Source organism: Palaemon carinicauda, chromosome 31 (genome assembly GCF_036898095.1).
Source record: "Palaemon carinicauda isolate YSFRI2023 chromosome 31, ASM3689809v2, whole genome shotgun sequence".
In the NCBI taxonomy this organism is placed as follows: domain Eukaryota; kingdom Metazoa; phylum Arthropoda; class Malacostraca; order Decapoda; family Palaemonidae; genus Palaemon; species Palaemon carinicauda.
Window position 1 is genome coordinate 16,336,325 of NC_090755.1, and position 19,899 is coordinate 16,356,223.

General features: G+C 48.7%; 1 protein-coding gene across 1 annotated transcript in view; it reads left to right on the forward strand.

Annotated features, from left to right (window-relative positions):
• The window catches only part of LOC137624324 (uncharacterized), a 381,551-nt gene that overhangs the window by 138,214 nt on the left and 223,438 nt on the right, over positions 1-19,899 (forward strand). Inside the window, exons 6-7 of the mRNA XM_068354998.1 lie at positions 15,621-15,737; positions 16,918-17,892. Of these exons, the coding sequence (XP_068211099.1) occupies positions 15,621-15,737; positions 16,918-17,892 (1,092 nt within the window). The remainder of the gene's footprint in view (positions 1-15,620; positions 15,738-16,917; positions 17,893-19,899) is intronic.

Genomic DNA, 19,899 nt, shown 5'->3' on the forward strand with positions numbered 1-19,899 from the left:
GAAGCGTTCCCCCAAAAAAGTGAGTGGCGTGTCCTCTTTACAGTCGGTCAGTGATCGGTCCGACGAAGCCTCGGCCTCTCCGTCTCCTTCGCAGAGGAGTGGGCAACAAGCCCCCAGTGTTATTGTTAGCCATAGTGTTCTCCCCGGTGAACCCAGTGTGAGGGAGGAACCAAGGGCTGGCCCCTCTGGAGAGAACGGAAGGACTGCTAGTGCTTCGGGGGAATCGGGCCACGTGGCAGGGGATCACGCTTCCTCAGAAGACCCAGTGTGGGGCAGTGTGGCTATTTCAGACTCCCCCCCGCCCTCGTGGGCCGGTGCGTCGGGTTCTCCCCCGCCAGAGGACAACCACGCTAGAGTTCGTCTCCCGAGTAGCGATGCCTTCGGGTGGAAATTGCCGAAGACTCCGGGGAGGTCACCGCTAAGGATGGACGTGTCCCTGGGTCCCTGGCCTCCTAGCAGGGACAGAGTAGACTCAGTGCCCTCGATCTCTACAGCAGTTCCCGAGGACTTCCTCCAGCACCCTGTCTCGGACGATCGACGGCGAAGAGCCTCCCCCGCGCATCACTCGGGCAGTCGTTACGCGAGGAACGTGGCGCCCTCGGACTCTTCGGAAGCAGACTCATCCTCCGGGGGAGAACGCAGGGAGAAACGGCACCGGAAGAGAGAGCGGACCGATAGTGATCGTTCCCGCTCCAGGTCGAAGTCGCGGCACAACAGGAAGCGCCCACGCTCTCACTCCCGTAAGTACAGGAGGGAGGTCTCTCCCGGCGGCGAATGGGTCTACGTCCCCTCAGGAGAGTCCAGAAAGCACCGCTCTCCAGACTCTCGGTCCAGTGAACGAGACTCTAGGTTGTCACTGCCTACATACAACCTAGAACCGCTCGACCTGCCACGCAGGAAGGACCTCGCTCTTAGGCACAAGTCCTCGAGGCCTCCGGTTCACCCCGCCCAGCGGGGGGAAGCGCGCTTCCGAGAAGGCAGCCCGACCGAACCAGCCCAGCTGGGGCGGTCGTCGAGCAGGAAGGACCGGTTTCCGGGGTCTGGTCTTCCCACCGGGACCATGTCCTCCGCTTCCAGAGCCTTGGGGCAGTCGAAAGGCCTCCCTGAGTCGGTGGCCCCCGCCCTACGGCGAGACCCACCCGCGTACGGGGCGCCCTACGGTTGCGGGACGTCCTCCCTGGGACCGAGAGGAGAATGGCCAGTTTACCGCCCAAACACGGCGCCCCTACGCCAAGCCGAGGCCTCGGTCGACGGAGGCGAGGCTTCCCCGTCGGAGGACTCCGCCTACAGAAGGGTGGTAGGCCTCGTCAGAAGGCTCCATGGAATTCCGGAACCCTCGGCGCCTAAGGTGAATGCCTGGAGGTCGAGCCTCTTGAGATATACTCACCGTGACGTCCTTCCGAAGTCCTCCCTGGCCCTGCCTCTCGCCCCAGACCTAGTACTGGGACAAGAATACATCGACAACTTGGTGGCCAGCAGTGCGGAGGCCCCCAAGTCCCAGAGTGCCTCCAAACTCCTCCAGGGTCTCAAACTACAGGGCAAAGTTTATATCCCGGAAGGACGGCGCCCAGGCCCCTGTAGGGTGGACCCAGCCTTGGACATCCTAGGACAGGGCGGCTCGGACGAAAGGGCCTATTCAGCCCCTGTGTCCTTCTCACCCTCTGAAGCCGGCATGATGGAGGAGATGTCAAGAGATATGGTTAACGTCTCCTCATGGCTGGACTGGTGGGCCTCCACGTTGGTTAATGTACAGGCCTCCACAGACCCCGACGACCCTGAGCAACAAGGTCTCCTGTCGGACCTTCTCACCTCCGGGGGGAAAGCCCTCAAGTTTATGGCTTATCAGGCACTCTCCTTGACGGCCAACTGGGTCCTTCGAAAGCGGGACACAGTGCTTTCCAAAGTGACAAGAAAAATCCCGGACAGAGAGGCTCGAGTGATTCGTACCCTACCCCTAGGAGGCGAGTCCCTGTTTCCGTTGAAGGAACTAGAAGTGCTGATGGAGAAGGTGTCCAAGAGGAGAGAGGCCAACGTCCCCAAACAAACATCCTCCAGGAGGCCTCCTTACAGGAGGTCAGTCTCGGATAGTGCCGTGACCCCTCAGGCTATCCCCAGCTCTTCGAGGAGGGACGCCCCCACCTCCTCCTGGACATCAACTCCACAGCCCTCCCGCAGGGGAGCTCCAGCTTCTGCCAGCTCCTTCAGGTCAGGTTACTCCGCCTCGAAGAGAGGCAGATCAGGCCGCCCCTCTAGGAGAAGGTAGAGGGAGAGGCCCCCTACTCCCGCCCAGGCCTCGGGTTGGGGGATGCCTCAGACCTTATTGGCAAGCATGGAAAACGCATGGGGCGGATGCTTGGACGGTGTCCGTCCTGAAAGAAGGCTACAGGATCCCCTTCATAGTGGATCCACCCCCTCTTATTCCAGCCACCCAGACAGAATGGTTAGCTCCCAGGGACCCATTGAAAAGGGCTACCCTGCAAAAAGAAGTTTCCTCCATGTTGGAGAAGGGAGCCATGGAAGAAGTCCTTCTCCCAGGGCCAGGCTTCTACAGCCGCCTGTTCCTGGTGGAGAAAGCAACGGGGGGGTGGAGACCGGTGATAGACCTGTCGGCCCTCAACAAGTTCGTCAAGAAGACGGACTTCAAGATGGACACCCCAAAATCCGTCCTGATGTCCTTGAGGGAGAAAGATTTTATGATGACGGTCGACCTCAAGGACGCGTACTTCCAGATTCCGGTCCACCCGTCGAGTCGGAAGTTCCTCCGGGTAAAATGGGGCTCCCAGATCCTGCAGTTCAGGACCCTCTGCTTCGGACTGTCGACGGCCCCTCAAGTGTTCACGAGGGTCTTCGCGACAGTCTCAGTATGGGCTCACGAACGAGGTATCCGCCTCATCAGATACCTGGACGACTGGTTGCTCCTTTCCAGCTCAAAGGCCCTCTTGGAAGAGCAAGGAAAGGACCTCCTCCGGTTCTGCAGGAGTCTGGGAATCATTATCAACCTGGAGAAATCGAACCTAACTCCATCCAACAGAATGGGGTACTTGGGGATGACGTTGGACACCGTGCAGGAGAAGGCCTTCCCCTCGGAAGACAGGATACAGAACCTCATCAAGATCATTCAGCCGTTCCTGTCGGGGCTTCCCAAGAAGGCGAAAGACTGGCAGAGGCTGATAGGTCACCTGGTCTCATTAGAGAAGCTGGTTCCCCAAGGGAAGATACGGCTCAGACCCGTACAATGGAACCTCAAGGCTCTATGGTCCCAGACAGGCTCTCAGAAAACATCGATTCCGGTCCTTCCGGACACGAGGGAAGCCTTAAATTGGTGGCGATGCCAGTTGAACTCCCTCAAGGGGATGCCCCTCGGGTCCTGTCCCCCCGAGTTTCTCCTGTTCACAGACGCCTCCAGCCTAGGGTGGGGAGCCCACCTGCGGGAGGAAACAGCAAGCGGGACCTGGTCGGAGACCGAAAAGCAACTCCACATCAACGTCCTGGAGCTAAAAGCAGTACAAAAGGCATGTCTGCACTTTGCAAGTCGGTTGAAGGGAAACACCGTGGCCCTAATGTGCGACAACGCCACGGTGGTAGCCTACATCAAGAAACAAGGTGGCATGAAGTCGAAGGAACTGTGCGACCTCACCGTAAACATCCTGCATTGGGCGGACGAGCACCAGGTAACACTGCTAGCAAGGTTCATGCCCGGGAAAAGGAACGTGCTAGCCGACGGCCTCAGCAGGATAGGTCAGATAGTAGGGACGGAATGGTCCCTACACCCAGAAGTGGCCAGACTCATCCTTCAACGCTGGGGCTCCCCGGTGATGGACCTCTTCGCAACGAAGCTCAACGCCAAGTTACCGGTTTATTGCTCCCCGGTACCAGACGAAGGAGCAGCCCTAGAAGACGCCTTCCAGCACAGGTGGGACAACCTGGACGTATATGCCTTTCCCCCCTTCACGCTGCTAAGGCAAGTGCTCAACAGAGTAAGAACCTCCCAAAACCTAAAGATGACTTTGGTAGCGCCCTGGTGGCCGGAGAGAGAGGGGTTCGCGGATCTGAAGGACCTGGCAAGCCACCCGCCATGGCCTCTGCCCCCCAGGTCAGATCTACTGAGTCAACCTCACTTCCTCAAGTTCCACGACAACCCTCTCTCTCTTCGCCTTCACGCCTGGAGACTATCGAGCGGCTCCTGAAGAAGGAGGGGTACTCCTCCTCCACAGCTAAGAGGATGTCCCTATACCTAAGAAAATCCTCTACCGTGGTCTACCAGGCGAAGTGGGCCGCCTTTACGAAGTGGTGCGCTGCAAAACACATAAGACCTCTTAAAGCCTCGGTCCCTGACATAGCTGACTTTCTCGTGTACCTTAGGGATAAAATAGGGATGTCAATCCCAGCTATTAAAGGAGTACGAGCAGCCTTAGGCCAAGTCTTTCTCCTGAAAGGCATCGACCTGGGGACCTCGAGACACATAGGGATGCTGATTAGAAGTTTCGAACAATCCTGTCCTCCTCAAGCCAGGAGAGTGCCCAGATGGGACCTGGCCAAGGTCCTGAAAATGTTGTGTCGTCCTCCCTTTGAACCACTCAGAGATATCGGGGACAAAGATCTCACCCTCAAGACAGTCTTCTTGCTAGCCTTGGCTTCGGCTAAGAGAGTAGGTGAGATCCACGGTCTCTCCTACGACGTGGCACACTCCAAAGGGTGGAGGGAGGTATCCTTCAAGTTCGTACCCTCCTTTGTAGCAAAGACTCAGAACCCAGCAGTCTGGGACCCGAGGTTTGAAGGTTTCTCAATTCCGGCCATCCCAAGACAGGCAATACGGAAGACCTGAAGTTATGCCCAGTCAGGACGATCAGGAAATACCTGGAAAGGACGGCTCATCTCCGCCCAGGTGCCAAGAACCTCTTCGTCTCTTCAGGCGTTAATAAGAAGCAAGTGTCCAAGAACACTATTTCCTTCTGGCTGAGACAAGTCATCACTAGGTCTTATGAAGAACACAAGGTGGCAGTACCAGGCACTCCCCGCCCCCATGACATCAGAGGCCTGAGCACTTCCTTGGCCTTTGAGAGAAACATGGCAGTGGGACAGATCCTACAGGCCGGCACTTGGTCACACCAGTCGACCTTCACGGCCCACTATCTCAAAGACTACTCAAGAAAGTCTTTGGATGGATTCTCCATTGGGACAGTCATCGCCGCCCTCCAAGCTGTGTAGCGGCAGGCTGGAAGACGTTCCCAACAGTGAATAGACTCGTCCCTACTTCTTCAGGAGAAGACTCAGTAGAGGAGATGTGAAGAGGTAAGCCTTAAAATATAAGCGTAAGGTTTCCGCTGTTACCCCCTATCCGCTCTCTGTACCCCCGCATTCCGTAGCCCTCCAGGCACCATGTGCCAGACCAAGTGGCAGAATGGCTCTCCCGCCTCCTAAAGTATAAGTCTCCTAAGGAAGTAATTCTCGGTAAGTATTCGTGTTGGAACAAATAAAAAATTTTAAGTAATTTTTATTTTTCCTAACATACTTACCGAGAATTACTTCCGGGTAATGGCCCTCCCTTCCGTCCCCGAGTGCCATTCTTCCATTGCCGGGTTGGGCTAAACGGCGAACTTAATGAGCATCCTGACCCGGGAAAGCAGTGACCTGCCCTAATCCGGGCCGCAGGGCTTATCCTGGCGGCGGGGGTAGAAACTATCTGGAGCGAGATAGGGGGGGTAACGCGGGAAATCTTGGTCGAGATTGAGAGAGGTCAAGGACCCTCCTAAGGAAGTAATTCTCGGTAAGTATGTTAGGAAAAATAAAAATTACTTAAAATTTTTGATATATATATATATATATATATATATATATATATATATATATATATATATATATATATATATATATATATATATATATATATATATATATAAATACATACATACATACATATATATATATACACACATAAATATATATATATTTTTGGGCTCAAGCCATGGCGTCCTGATGGAAGGTTCCTTTTTGGTAGCTTCCTTGGGTAAATAACTACTAAGATATTCCCAGAGAATTTAACCACAGGTTATCACAGAATTCTAACTTCTGGAGCGAGTATCCTAAAGGTTTCCCTTTAAGACATCGTATATCAACAGGGGATGCATGTATTAACGCGCCACATAGCTATCTACACCCCGAACAGAGTTAATGCTTCGGTGTGTAAGGGCTGAGAATAGCTGGGAGCCGTTCCATAGCTAATCTCATTCGTGGCTACTACTGATACTCGAGACGTAAACAAACGGGCGCCATTGCTTAAATGACGTCACGTCCGTCTTTATCCTTTGTTCAGTAGCTCACCCTACTTAGACGGTTTTTCCCTGTGCTTTAATTATCGCTTTGCATCTACGTAATGTCGCTACCTTCAGCCTCGCCTTCTTCTGAAAAGTTGAGTACAAGGTTCCAGTATTGTTTAGTTAAGCTCTGACCGTAAAATAAATATTACTTTCCGAGATAATTGCTGTTTTGTGGCAGAGCTGTGCCTCTACCGGACCCGCCATTTTATGGCGTCGTTGTTGTTATGCATGCCTTATTTAGTTAGCCACAACAACGCTTCCGGCCTTATTTACTAATCGATTACATTAGTTTATTTAGTCTTCATAGCTAGGAACTTTTATATCGTGTTTCGACGCTTTTTATCGGTCATCGATTGACCTCATACCAGTCGGCTACTATAGCCCCCAGGCCAGAGCGCCTGTATATAAGTGTTCATGCATGATTTTATTAGTGATCCTAGGCTAAGTTATGAAGATAGTGGCATTATTTTACAATACTTTCGACCGTGATGCAAGTGTTTTTTCGCCTTCAGGGACCATATAGGGGATAGGTTAGTTAGTGTCCCTTCCTAACCTAACCTACTTGTAGGACCCCTATATGCTTCCTTCATCCCCTGCCTTGGCATTCCCTCTGTTTAGCCTTGATTCCCTTTCTAAGTAGAGGGATCAAGTGTCTAATGGAGTATTCATCGCCTCTCAGTCCTCCCTAAGGGAATGAACCCCCCTTAGGGTTGCGTCCGAGAGTGAGGATAGGCTAGCCCTTCCTCTATGGCTAGGAATAGTCTATGACTGTCCTGCGATAGCGATATGTCTTCTATCTTTCCTAGTTCGGGGCTCTTAGCCCTGCTCTAGGTTAGGTTTTGGAAGGTTACTCTGTCCCCTGCTGAAACTGTACCCATGCACCGTTTCAGCCTGGCTGCCTTATCTTAGGTTAGGGAGTGTCCTCCCTTTCCCTAGTGGCCGCTCTGGTACAGAACCCCTTCCTTGGAAGACTCTTCTCTTCTCCCCTCCCCACCTATCTCTTGTATAGCCTAGCCTACACTTAGGTTAGTCTATACCCATCTGTCCCCTGTCCTACAACTCCTCCTTAGGGTGGAGTGATAGGGCTACCTTGAGCTTCCTTGTGCAGTCCGCTCTGGTACATATACCCTTCATAGTGTCCTATGGGGTTAGCCACTGGATGTGTTCTGCATGTGGAGGTCTCCCCCCTCTTGGGTGTCCCCTAGCCCTCCCTTGGGCTACCCTAGCTCCCGGTCCTCTGTGACCCCTGCTCCTGGGTGATAGAGCCTGCCTCTATCATGGGTACACCCTCTCAGGGGGGGATGTCTGGGAGTCCATGACTGGACTTCTTACATCCCTCCCCCTGTCTCTCTCACTATCCGGGTGCCGGTCCCTTGCCGCCTCCACTGTCGGCGATACCCGCCTCCTAGCTTGGTGACTCTCCCCTACCCTCCTGCCGCCAGCCCCCCCGCTTGCCGGGGGACTGTCGACCGCCGCCGGCTCCCGCCGACGGCTCTCCTCCTTCCTCCTAGCTTCGCCGTCCGCCTGCCGGTCGGCCACCGGAGTGCCGGCATCCACTGCCGGCAACCTGGTTCAGCTATAACCATCCTTGTCCCAGTCACCAGTCCGGCATCCTCCGACTGCCGGAGCCGCCGCTCCTCTGCCGGCGTGCCGCCGTTGTGTCGGCGGCCGCCACCCTGGTTTTACTCTTGACTTACATTTTGTCTGTCCTAATGCCAGAAACTCTGCTGGAGCGGCCTCCGGCGTGCCGGAGGTCTGCCGGAACCTCCCGGAGGCGTCAAGAATACTTGCACCCCCTTCTCCTAGCTATCACTTGTATACTGATAGCCCTACACTGCAAACAGATAGCCTGTTTATACTCTTTAGATCAGTGCCTTGGTACTGTTCTATTAGTAATCATGCTGTCTCTTTGCATTCTTCAAAATTCCAGCATGCTGCGTGCATCTTAGCGCGGCTGGTTGCCGGAAGCAGTTACCCTAAGGGACCTGTTAGCCCCCTAATTTGGGACTGAGTGATCTCAGTCCCAAACTTATCCTTGGTTTTTTCCATGGAATTCCATTGCCCTGTGGAATTTCAAGGAATACTATCCTGTGCCTTCGGCCATCTCGGATTATCCAGGGATAAAGCTTGCGGTAGCCAGCCGGGCGAGATGCATGGAGTATGTTTTCTTTACTACTTCAATCTCTATGCATCACACCCTTTCTTTAAGTTAAAATTAATGATTAATCTTAACTTAGCTTAAGAACCATTCTTATGACTCCCCCCATACTCATTTTCTCTTTTTTCCACAGGAGGAGCAGATGAAGTGTGACTTCGACTTCTGCGCTGTGAAACGCCCGCACTTCTACGGGCATACGGCTTGCAGGACTCACGCCCCTTGTGCTAACAAGAAGGGATCTGAAATTCTGGGACCCACTGAATTGTACGGTCTGCCAGGCTCAACTAGTTGATGCCTTCCATAACCCTCCCTCAGCGGAGGTCAGGGACACTTCTCGGGAGAAGCTACGCAAGTGGGTGCGTGGCTTCCAGAAGAATGCCACCGGACCGTACCTGGCCACTGAAGAAATGAGGTCACTCCTGTTCCCTAAGGCCTCCCCTGATTCAGTGGTACCCAAGGATGTGATTCCCACTGTCCAAATTACAGTGGAACCTGATGTTGTCATGGCCCAGTCCATGCACGAGTGCCGCCTGGATTCCGAAGATGACGAACATATGTCGGATGTCTCGGAAGACACGGAGAAGACCCTTATGGCTCAAGGAGCTGAAGATGACGAAGACCAGGTGGAATACGCCGAGTCGGAGCAAGAGGTCGCTCCTCCTTCCATCTCCGCTCCTACTCCTACACCGACGGAAGTATCTATCCCGTCTACCTCCACGACCCCGGATCCCTCTTCATCCACTCAAGAAATGATCCGGTTGATTAGAGCCGTCATGGACGACAGGTTAAAGGAGAATCAGGAGTTCATCAGGTCCATGATGGGATCCAGAGAACCGAAGAGGATTTCGGTTAAGGATCTCCCCGCTTGCTCACATGCCAACCCATGGAGGTATGCTGAGCATATGGTTATCGCGACCGGCAGGATCTTTATCAGCGACAAGATCGGCACGGTCCCTTTGGAAGACGTGGAGTTCTTCCCAAACTTCGAGGCCTACCCGGACTGTTACGTCCGACTTCGTTCTGAACCTGCCTCTAAAGAAGAGACCGAACCGAAGGAAGAGATAGTGTTCGATCTCGCGAAGGCCCAGGCTATGCTAGCCAACACATTCAAGAGTAGGGGTTTTACCTGCTCTAAGCTTCCGGCCCTGAGCAAGAAGCACCCTACTTATGTCGCACCTGAAAATGCGGTACTTCCATTCTTGGAAAAGGCCTTCACTGCGTGCCTTAAAGCTGTGGAAGAGGGGAAAGCCTGCCCTGCACTGGAGGAGTGCAGACCCTTCTCCATAGTCACTCCCCCTGACGCTCGACACTGGAAGGATATCCAGCATACGTTCATCGTGGGAAAGCTAGATCCTGACGTCGCCGGATGTCAGTTTAACGAAGACCTCCCTAAGCTCAACGATCACCTCCTTCGTCGGGAACAAGATACGAAGGAGAGGCTCGCAGCATCCATGTCTCACCAAGTCCAACTTGAAATTATGGCCTGTGACACCAGAGTACCAGACCACTACATGGTACTTTCCAAATCCCACATGACAACCGTGATGAAGGACTTGTACCACTTCATGAAGGCTCGGAGAGCCTGTCGTGAATTCGTGTTCGCAGGTGCCACTGTGAAACACGAACCCCGGAGGCTGATTTCCTCCAACATCTGGGGAAACACCTCTTTCCTTCTGACCTTGTGAAGGAAATCACCGACAAAGCCGCCACGGAGAATAGGAACCTTCTCCACAAGTGGGGCATGTCAAGAAAGAGGAAACCCTCTCAGGACGACGGACCTCAACCTAAGAGGAAATCCTCAAAACAGAAACCCCAGCAACGTCAGCCAAGACGTCAGTTTCCGGGACCCGCTACCTCCCAAGTGGCAGCTCAGCCACAACAGACCTTTCAATTGGTCACCCAACCGGTGTTGTCACAGTCACCGGTCTTCACCCCTGCTTTTGAGCAACAGACAACTACCTTTCGTCCCAAAGGTAGAGGCTCAAACAGAGGTGCAAGCAGAGACGCGTCTCGCCGTCCCTCCAGAGGCAGAGGAGGAAAGGGAGCTAGCGGCCAAGGCAGCAAGCCCTCGGGACACCAGAAGCAATGAAGTGCTTCCGGTGGGAGGAAGACTCCGCCAATTCCAGGATCGTTGGACCTTCGATCCCTGGGCACACAGCATCGTCAAGAAGGGTCTAGGCTGGAGTTGGACTCAACCACCCCCAACCTTCCAGCAATTCTTCCAACAATCAACCCCCCTTCTGGAAGAATATGTCCTAGATCTCTTGAACAAGAAGGTGATAAGGAAGGTAAAGTCCACCAGGTTCCAAGGGAGACTGTTTTGTGTCCCCAAGAAAGACTCCGACAAACTCAGAGTCATTCTGGACTTATCCCCCCTCAACAAGTTCATAGCGAACGACAAGTTCAAGATGCTGACTCTTCAACAGATAAGGACCCTTCTGCCTCGAGGTTCCTACACGGTCTCCATAGACCTGGCGGATGCCTACTGGCACGTTCCAATGAACCATCACGCTTCCTCCTACCTAGGATTTCGACTCCAAAGGAAAAGCTACGCCTTCCGGGCCATGCCCTTCGGCCTCAATGTGGCCCCTCGGATCTTCACAAAGCTGGCGGACGCCATAGTACAACAGCTCCGCCTCCGAAACGTCCAGGTGATGGCCTACCTCGACGACTGGCTAGTCTGGGCTCCATCGCCCGAAGATTGTGTAAAATCTTGCAACAAAGTCACCCAGTACCTAGAACACCTGGGATTCAAGATCAACGAGAAGAAATCTCGCCTCTCTCCAGCTCAGAAGTTCCAGTGGTTAGGAATCCAATGGAACCTTCAGTCACACCGCCTTTCCATCCCCCAGAAGAAAAGGAAGGAAATAGCAGGGTCTGTCAAGCGACTACTGAAATCCAAACGAATTTCAAGACGCCAGCAGGAACGAGTTCTAGGCTCTCTACAGTTCGCCTCAGTAACAAACCCAGTGCTTCGTGCACAGCTAAAGGATGCCGCGGGAGTCTGGAGACGTTCTGCATCCATCGCTCGAAGAGACCTCAAGAGACGGCTTCCAAACAGACTTCGACTTCTCCTCAAGCCGTGGTCGGAAGCAAAGGCCCTGAAAAGGTCCATTCCTCTTCAACACCCTCCTCCATCACTCAACATCCACACGGACGCTTTGCTGGAGGGTTGGGGAGGTCACTCCCACCAAAAACAGGCTCAAGGCACCTGGTCTCCCCTGTTCAAGACGTTCCACATAAACATCTTGGAGGCCATGGCGGTCCTTCTAACTCTGAAGAAATTATCCCCGCCTCCCTCGATCCACATTCGTCTAACCCTAGACAACTCGGTGGTAGTTCGTTGTCTCAATCGCCAAGGCTCAAGATCGCCCCAGATAAATCAGGTGCTTCTCCCAATCTTCCGTCTGGCAGAGAAGAAGAAGTGGCACCTGTTTGCAGTTCACCTACAAGGATTCCGCAACGTGACAGCGGATGCTCTATCTCGAACAAACCCGATAGAGTCGGAATGGTCTCTAGACGCAAGATCGTTCTCCTTCATCTCTCACCAAGTCCCAGAACTTCAGATAGATCTCTTCGCAACGAGCGACAACAATCAACTTCCTCGGTATGTGGCCCCGTACGAGGACCCCAAGGCAGAAGCAGTGGATGCCATGTCACTGGACTGGAACAGATGGTCCAAGATCTACCTGTTCCCTCCCACCAACCTTCTGCTGAAAGTCCTCTCCAAACTGAGAACCTTCAAAGAGACAGCGGCCCTAGTGGCTCCCAAGTGGCCCCGGAGCAACTGGTACCCCCTGGTCCTGGAGCTGCAGCCCAAGCTGATCCCTCTCCCGGGCCCAGTTCTCTCCCAACAAGTACAGAAGTCGACTGTCTTCGCTTCATCATCGAAAATCAAGGACCTTCATCTCATGATTTTCTCTCCCTAGCCGCAAAGAAGAGGTTTGGGATCTCGAAGAAAAGTCTGGACTTCCTAGAGGAATACAAGACCGAATCCACAAGACGGCAATACGAATCATCCTGGAGGAAATGGGTCTCCTTCGTCAAGACAAAAAATCCTAAAGAAATCACAATTGATTTCTGCATGTCCTTTATTCACCTTCATGGACAGGGATTAGCAGCCAATACGATTTCAACCTGCAAATCGGCCTTGACCAGACCAATTCTATATGCTTTCCAAATTGATCTGTCCAGCGACATCTTCAACAAACTACCGAAAGCATGTGCTCGCCTACGCCCAGCACCCCCACCGAAACCGATCTCCTGGTCATTAGACAAGGTGCTCCATTTCGCCTCCAACTTAGATAATGATTCATGCCCTCTCAAGGATCTGACTCAGAAAGTTATATTTCTCTTTGCTCTTGCTTCGGGAGCTCGAGTCAGCGAAATAGTGGCATTATCAAGAGAGGAAGGACACATCCTGTTTACCGATACAGGAGACGTTACCCTCTCCCCTGATCCGACGTTTCTCGCCAAAAATGAATTACCCACCAAAAGATGGGGCCCCTGGAGAATATGCCCCCTGAAGGAAGATGTCTCTCTATGCCCAGTAGAGAGCCTCAAGGTCTATCTTCGCAGAACTTCGAACTTTGGTGGAGGCCAACTCTTCAAAGGAGAAACATCGGGCAGCGACCTGTCACTGAAACAATTAAGAGCGAAAATCACCTACTTCATTCGCAGAGCGGATCCTGACAGTACACCCGCCGGTCATGATCTTAGGAAAGTTGCATCATCTCTGAATTTCTTTCAGAGTATGGACTTTGAAAGCCTTAAAAACTTCACAGGCTGGAAGTCCTCGCGCGTTTTCTTTAAACATTATGCGAAACAAGTGCACGAAGTCAAACATTTTGTGGTAGCCGCAGGTAGTGTTATGAAACCTGCACCTAACTCTGCATAGAACAGTGAGTTACTTGGGACTCTAACTCTTCGGGTGCCTATGTTGACCCTCGAGCGATACATAGTGATGTCGAAAACACTTAGTGCTTTTATAACTGTTCTTATCCCAGGTGAAATGTCATAGTTGTCACACAAGTGCCGCATGCCCTGAGCATGATGTGTTTTTAATCAAAGACTTACGTTCCTCGAGAACGAGTGCCTACTAATAAACTTGAAATTCCTTTTCAGATTCAAGAGCAATTCTTTATTACTATGTACATTATAATTACTGTAAATGAACTTTACTTATTGCTGCAATTCATTTAATTTCTGCATTTGTGAAATAAAATTTCTATTTTATTACCTGTGCGTCTCAATCAGCTCCTACTTACTATGAAATACATGCCTGTCATAGTTTTATTATCCCCTTTTTCCTTATGGTTATGGAGAAATTAAGATACTAACTCTTAATTTATATTCACTCTGATTATGTAATGTTCCAATACGAATACTTACTCTTCATACCCTGGAGATGAATCACCCTTCTCAGCACACAGTGCTGAACCACCACTGGTCTGCTTTTCAGAATGTTCCTATACGAATACCAAACATTCGGCTTCGTCTCCAAGTTCTTCAAGTTCTTCTATCAGGATGAATAGCCCTTCAATACCACTTTGACGTCGGCATGGCCCGTGGGAACTTCACTGCCAAGGGGGGCAGGATGCTTCTTCCCTACGGTTCTTTACCAAGATTACTATGCTAATTTGTCAATGCCTTGGCACTTACTAATAGGGGAAAATCTACCACGATACATTGATTCTCTGGTATTCTTCCATCAGGACGCCATGGCTTGAGCCTAAAAAACGGATTTTGAGCGAAGCGAAAAATCTATTTTTGGGTGAGATAGCCATGGCGTCCTGATGGACCCTCCCTGCTACTTCGTCCAGTTTTTAGGTCCCACCCTGCTCTGCTGTATCATGGTGATGGGCAAGCAACTGGCTTCAGGATAAAGACGGACGTGACGTCATTTAAGCAATGGCGCCCGTTTGTTTACGTCTCGAGTATCAGTAGTAGCCACGAATGAGATTAGCTATGGAACGGCTCCCAGCTATTCTCAGCCCTTACACACCGAAGCATTAACTCTGTTCGGGGTGTAGATAGCTATGTGGCGCGTTAATACATGCGTCCCCTATTGATATACGATGTCTTAAAGGGAAACCTTTAGGATACTCGCTCCAGAAGTTAGAATTCTGTGATAACCTGTGGTTAAATTCTCTGGGAATATCTTAGTAGTTATTTACCTAAGGAAGCTACCAAAAAGGAACCTTCCATCAGGACGCCATGGCTATCTCACCCAAAAATAGATTTTTCGCTTCGCTCAAAATCCGTTATATATATATATATGGATGAAAATCAACACAATATCTTGTTCAAATAGAAATAAATTTCTACCTCATACTTTGGATCGAACTCTAGCACCTTCAAATGAAAGGTCAGGTTGCTTCCAACCATGCCACCAGAGGCTCTAAAAGAAATCGGAACCTAACTGCTACCAGCAGTTCAGGATTTACCTGGCAAAACATCAGTCTCTTACCAGGGAGTATTCCCCAACTTCCCGGCTCGCAAGGTGACACAATTGATAGCTTTTTTTAATTGGAATTACCCCTAATGAGTCAATATGGTTGAAAATCAACACAATATCGTGTTCAAGTAGAAATACATTTCTACCTCGTACTTTGGATCGAACTCTAGCCCCTTCAAATGAAAGGCCAGGTCACTTCCAACCATGCCACCAGAGGCAATAAAAGAAGTTGGAACTTAACTGCTACCAGCAGTTCAGGATTTACCTGGCGAAACATAAGTCTCCAACCATCGAGTTTTGCCTGACTTCCCGCCCCAATATAGTCTGTTATTTTTAGCGGTGCATATTTGCACCGTCTCACAGGGGTGCACTTTTAGCTCGGAAAGGTTCCTGATACCTGATTGGTCGGAATTATTTTTGTCCGAACACTTTCATTGTTCTCAAATAATTACCAAGTAATGTGAATCGAAACTTATTTATTATCTTATATTTGTCCATGAGATATATGTTTTGTATATTACTGTACTGTTCTATACTACTGTACTGTTCTCTGTGTTGCGTAAAAGTGAAATTGCTAAGTCTAAACTCGTGTAAAGCGCTGCCTGAATGTATATATATACAAAATATATTTATAATTATTATTAGTAGTATTATTATTAATATTATTGTTATTATTATTTCATTGAAGATTACCGTCGCCTTAGTGGCAATCGCCCCCGGCAGTGGGAGAGCTGCTCTATCCCAGACTCAGTACAGCATGCGCTCATAGGGACCAGTCAACAACCAACACCCGAATTAATTACAGGTAAGTCTAGGATACAGTATTATTTATTGATTATGGGAAACTATCCTTTAAAGTGTTGGAGTCAGTAATATGAACGTCAAGTCAGGTTCATAGAAATAAACAGAATTTTAATTATAATTTGTTTTCATTGTTATACTCATGTGATGTTCATATACATTCTCACCCTCCTCCCCACTGACTAGTGGTGCCGAGAGGAGAGAATTATTTTGATTTTGAAGACAGAAGAGTTATACGACATGTGCAGTATGTTGTTATTGTTAGACACTGGTAAGTCTCATTACTTTACTGGAGGCATTAGTTTATAAGAAGGGAAGAAAATTTTTTAAATTTCCGGGAGGAATATGAACATCATATGAGTACAGTAAAGAAATGAATTCTATTATAAGAGTTCTGTCTTTATTTATTATTATTGATGGTAGTAAGTTGGCGAGGGCACCAGCCACCCGTTGAGATACTACCGCTAGAGAGTTATGGGGTCTTTTGACTGGCCAGACAGTAGTACATTGGTTATGGTTCATTTTCCCTTTGCCTAAACACAAACACCGAATAGTCTGGCCTATTCTTTACATATTCTCCTCTGTCCTCATACACCTGACAACACTGAGATTACCAAACAATTTCTTCTTACTGCACTGTAATTGTTCAGTGGCCACTTTCCTCTTTGTAAGTGTAGAAGAGACTCTAGCTATGGTAAGCAACTCTTCTAGAAGGATACTCCAAAATCAAACCATTGTTCTCTAATCTTGGGTAGTGCCATATTCTCTGTGCCATGGTCTTCCACTGTATTGGGTTAGAGTTCTCTTGTTTGAGGGTACACTCGGGCACACCATTCCATCTTATTTCTCTTCCTCTTGTTTTGTTAAAGTTTTTATAGTTTATATGGGAGATAATTATTTTAATCTTGTTGCTCTTCTTAAAATATTTTATTTTTCTTTGTTTCCTTTCCTCACTGAGCTATTTTCCCTGTTGGAGCCCCTGGGCTTATAGCATCCTGCTTTTCCAACTAGGGTTGTAGCTTAGAAAGTAATAATAATATTAATAATACACTGTTGTTACTATTACTGTATTATTATTATTATATGAAACATTGATGATTTTTACATATATTAATTAATTAGTGTTTATGGTTTTGTATATAAAACCCACTATTAACAGCCTTTTGCTAATCTTTATTCCTTAGTTCCAGCTGTTCCAGCCATTCCAGTTGATCCAGCCATACCTTTTGTGCCACCAGTTCAAACCAGTATTCATGTTACACACGCCATCCCTACATTAGGTCCTCTCCCACCATCCCATGCATCAATGTCTCAACCACCACTATCCCATGCATCAATTTCTCAACCACCACTATCCCATGCATCAATGTCTCAACCACCACTATCCCAAGCATCAATTTCTCAACCACCACTATCCCATGCATCAATGTCTAAACTACCACTATCCCATGCATCACTGTCTCAATTACCGCCATCCCATGCATCAATGGCTCAACCGCCACCATCCCATGCATCAATGGCTCAACCGCCATCACCATCCCATGCATCAGTGGCTCAACCACCACCCTCCCATGCATCAATGGCTCAACCGCCACCATCCTATGCATCAATGGCTCAACTGCCTCCATCCCATGCATCAATGGCTCAACTGCCACCATCCCATGCATCAATGGCTCAACTGCCACCATCCTATGCATCAATGGCTCAACTGCCACCATCCCATGCATCAGTGGCTCAACCACTGCCATCCCATATATCAATGGCTCAACCGCTACCATCCCATGCATCGTGTCAACCACTGCCATCCCATGCCTCAATGGCTCAGCCGCCACCATCCCATGCATCGGTGTCTCAACCACCACCCTCAACTTATGGGGCTGATTACACTGCTCATTTTGCTCCACCCTGTCTTCCTGTAGTTTCAACACCCTCCGCAGCAAAGAATGCACTACCTCTTCCAATATCATTTGCAACTTCATTGTCTACATCAGCTATTCCTCAGCCATCTCCTTTAACTTCAAACATGTCACAGAAAGGTTGTATTGTAATTGAGAACATTGAATCTGAAATGAACTTTGGTGAAGCCACAGAATTACTAAAACACTTTGGCAAGATAGAAGATATTACATGGCCATCTAAAGGAAATGTTATCTCAGGAAGTAAGTGAAATATGGAATTTTGTAAAATTCATTTACCATTTCATTATGTTACTGTAAATTGTTGAAAATAGTTTTTGTGCTAAATCAAATAATGAAATAATTCCATGTCTAATAAGTATATACTGTATGCTATCTATATGCTATAATTACTTGTATTACCCAAAAAACTAATATTTGTGTAAATTGAATATATAGTAACTAGTAATTTTCAATATTAAACTTAGCCGGTGATCATATAAGCTGCAACTCTGTTGCTCGACAGAAAAACCTACGGTCAAAATACGCCAGCGATCGCTATGCAGGTGAGGGTGTACATCAACAGCGCCATCTGTTGAGCAGGTACTTAGTACCCCAAGTAAACAAGAATCAATTTTCTCTCTGTCGGGCTACCGGCAAGACCTACTAATACGCTGTTACTAACTGGATTTGTTTTCACAACTATTTGGTGAAGTACACTATTCTAGTTTTGAGCTTTCGCTATGCAGGGGTTTTATCTTCATCTCAAAACTTGAACTCGTTTTGGATAGATTTAATTATGGTGACAAAGAGAGTATGGACTCTCTTTCACTTTTAAATGGCCGATCCTTCCCTTAGACGGAAGTGTGTTTAGGTTTTTAGTAATTTTGCTTAACACGTTATAGATCTATATATTTTATATCTCTCCGCCTTTATTAGGCTTCTTCGATTAACTTTCCATTTATTATAAACATATAAAAATAAATTTTAATGTTTTGTTTCTATGCGACCTTTCCTGATAGTAGGCGGTCCTAACTTGGAACCGAAGTTAATCAACGTTGAGCCCGTTATATCGTATTTAGCCTTTAAAGAATTTAAAACTTTTTAAATTTAATGTTTTATGAAAGAATTTCTTTGATAAGTCTTCGTACTGTTTTCAAAGATGAACTAACGTTTAGACTACGCAGTTGTTGACGTTCAGGACGTTCAACATGCGCTCTATCGTTACGATAGAGAGAGAGTGTATCACGGTTTCACTTTGCAGTAAGAGTAAATCGATTCTGACGTTTCGTTCATTCTTTCTTAGCTTAAATGTTTTAAATTCTAAATTAAAAGAACTTTTTATTTGGAAAACCTTTCAGTTTTTTCCTTTAGTCAAATAACATGTTTTTTTGACGATATATAATTGGGCTCTTCTCTTAGATGCGAAATCAAGAGAGAAAGAGAGAGAGAGATAGAGACGGAGGGAGAGAGAGGAGAAAAAACGTTCCGTTCAAGCGGGTAACGTTGTTCTCGTGTTAGGCCTACTCTCCTCCCTAGTCGCTGTACGGGGAAGAAGGTAAAACGTTTCTAGGGTTTTATTCTTGTCCCCAGGCTATGTGCGGTGAGAGATTGTAAACGTAGTTTATTTGAACTTGTGTTTAGTCTCTTTCCCAGCCACTGAATTCTTTATCTTTATATATGTTTTCTGTTTTTTGCTAGTATTGAGCTGCATTATACGACTGTTTTCGCAATTACTACCTTTTAATGAAGGGTAGAATTGCGTGTTTCAGGTAGAAATCAGTAAAGTTTCGATTTCAGTGAAATAAGTGCAAAACAGAAAATTGAAGTGATAAAGTGATATGCGCAAAGTGTTACTGTGTTGCGTCCGAGGGTTCGTCTGTTCGTGCCTGTCGTTCACCTAGTCCGGGACCTCTTGCAAGCTCCCAAGCCCAGGGGAGAAGTAATGTCGAACGACTTATGGGTTCGTCAGGCCTTGATCAACGAACAGACGTTTCCCTCCGTGGTTTCGGGCGTATCTACCCAAGATCGCCCCACCCACACAAAGACGAGAGAGCCCATTTATTTCTCGTCTGCGGAAGAGGTTTCTTGTAAGAAACCTTGGACCAAGGTCTCGCAGCTTATTAAGCGCAAGTCGGTCCCTTCCGCGCAAGTCCAACGGCCCAGTTGTAGCCACTGGGTCAGTTCGGACTCGCTGCAGTCTTCCGACGACTGCTCACCTCCTAAGAGAGACAAAGCGGTACCGCATCAGGCAGTCACACCGTCTGTTGC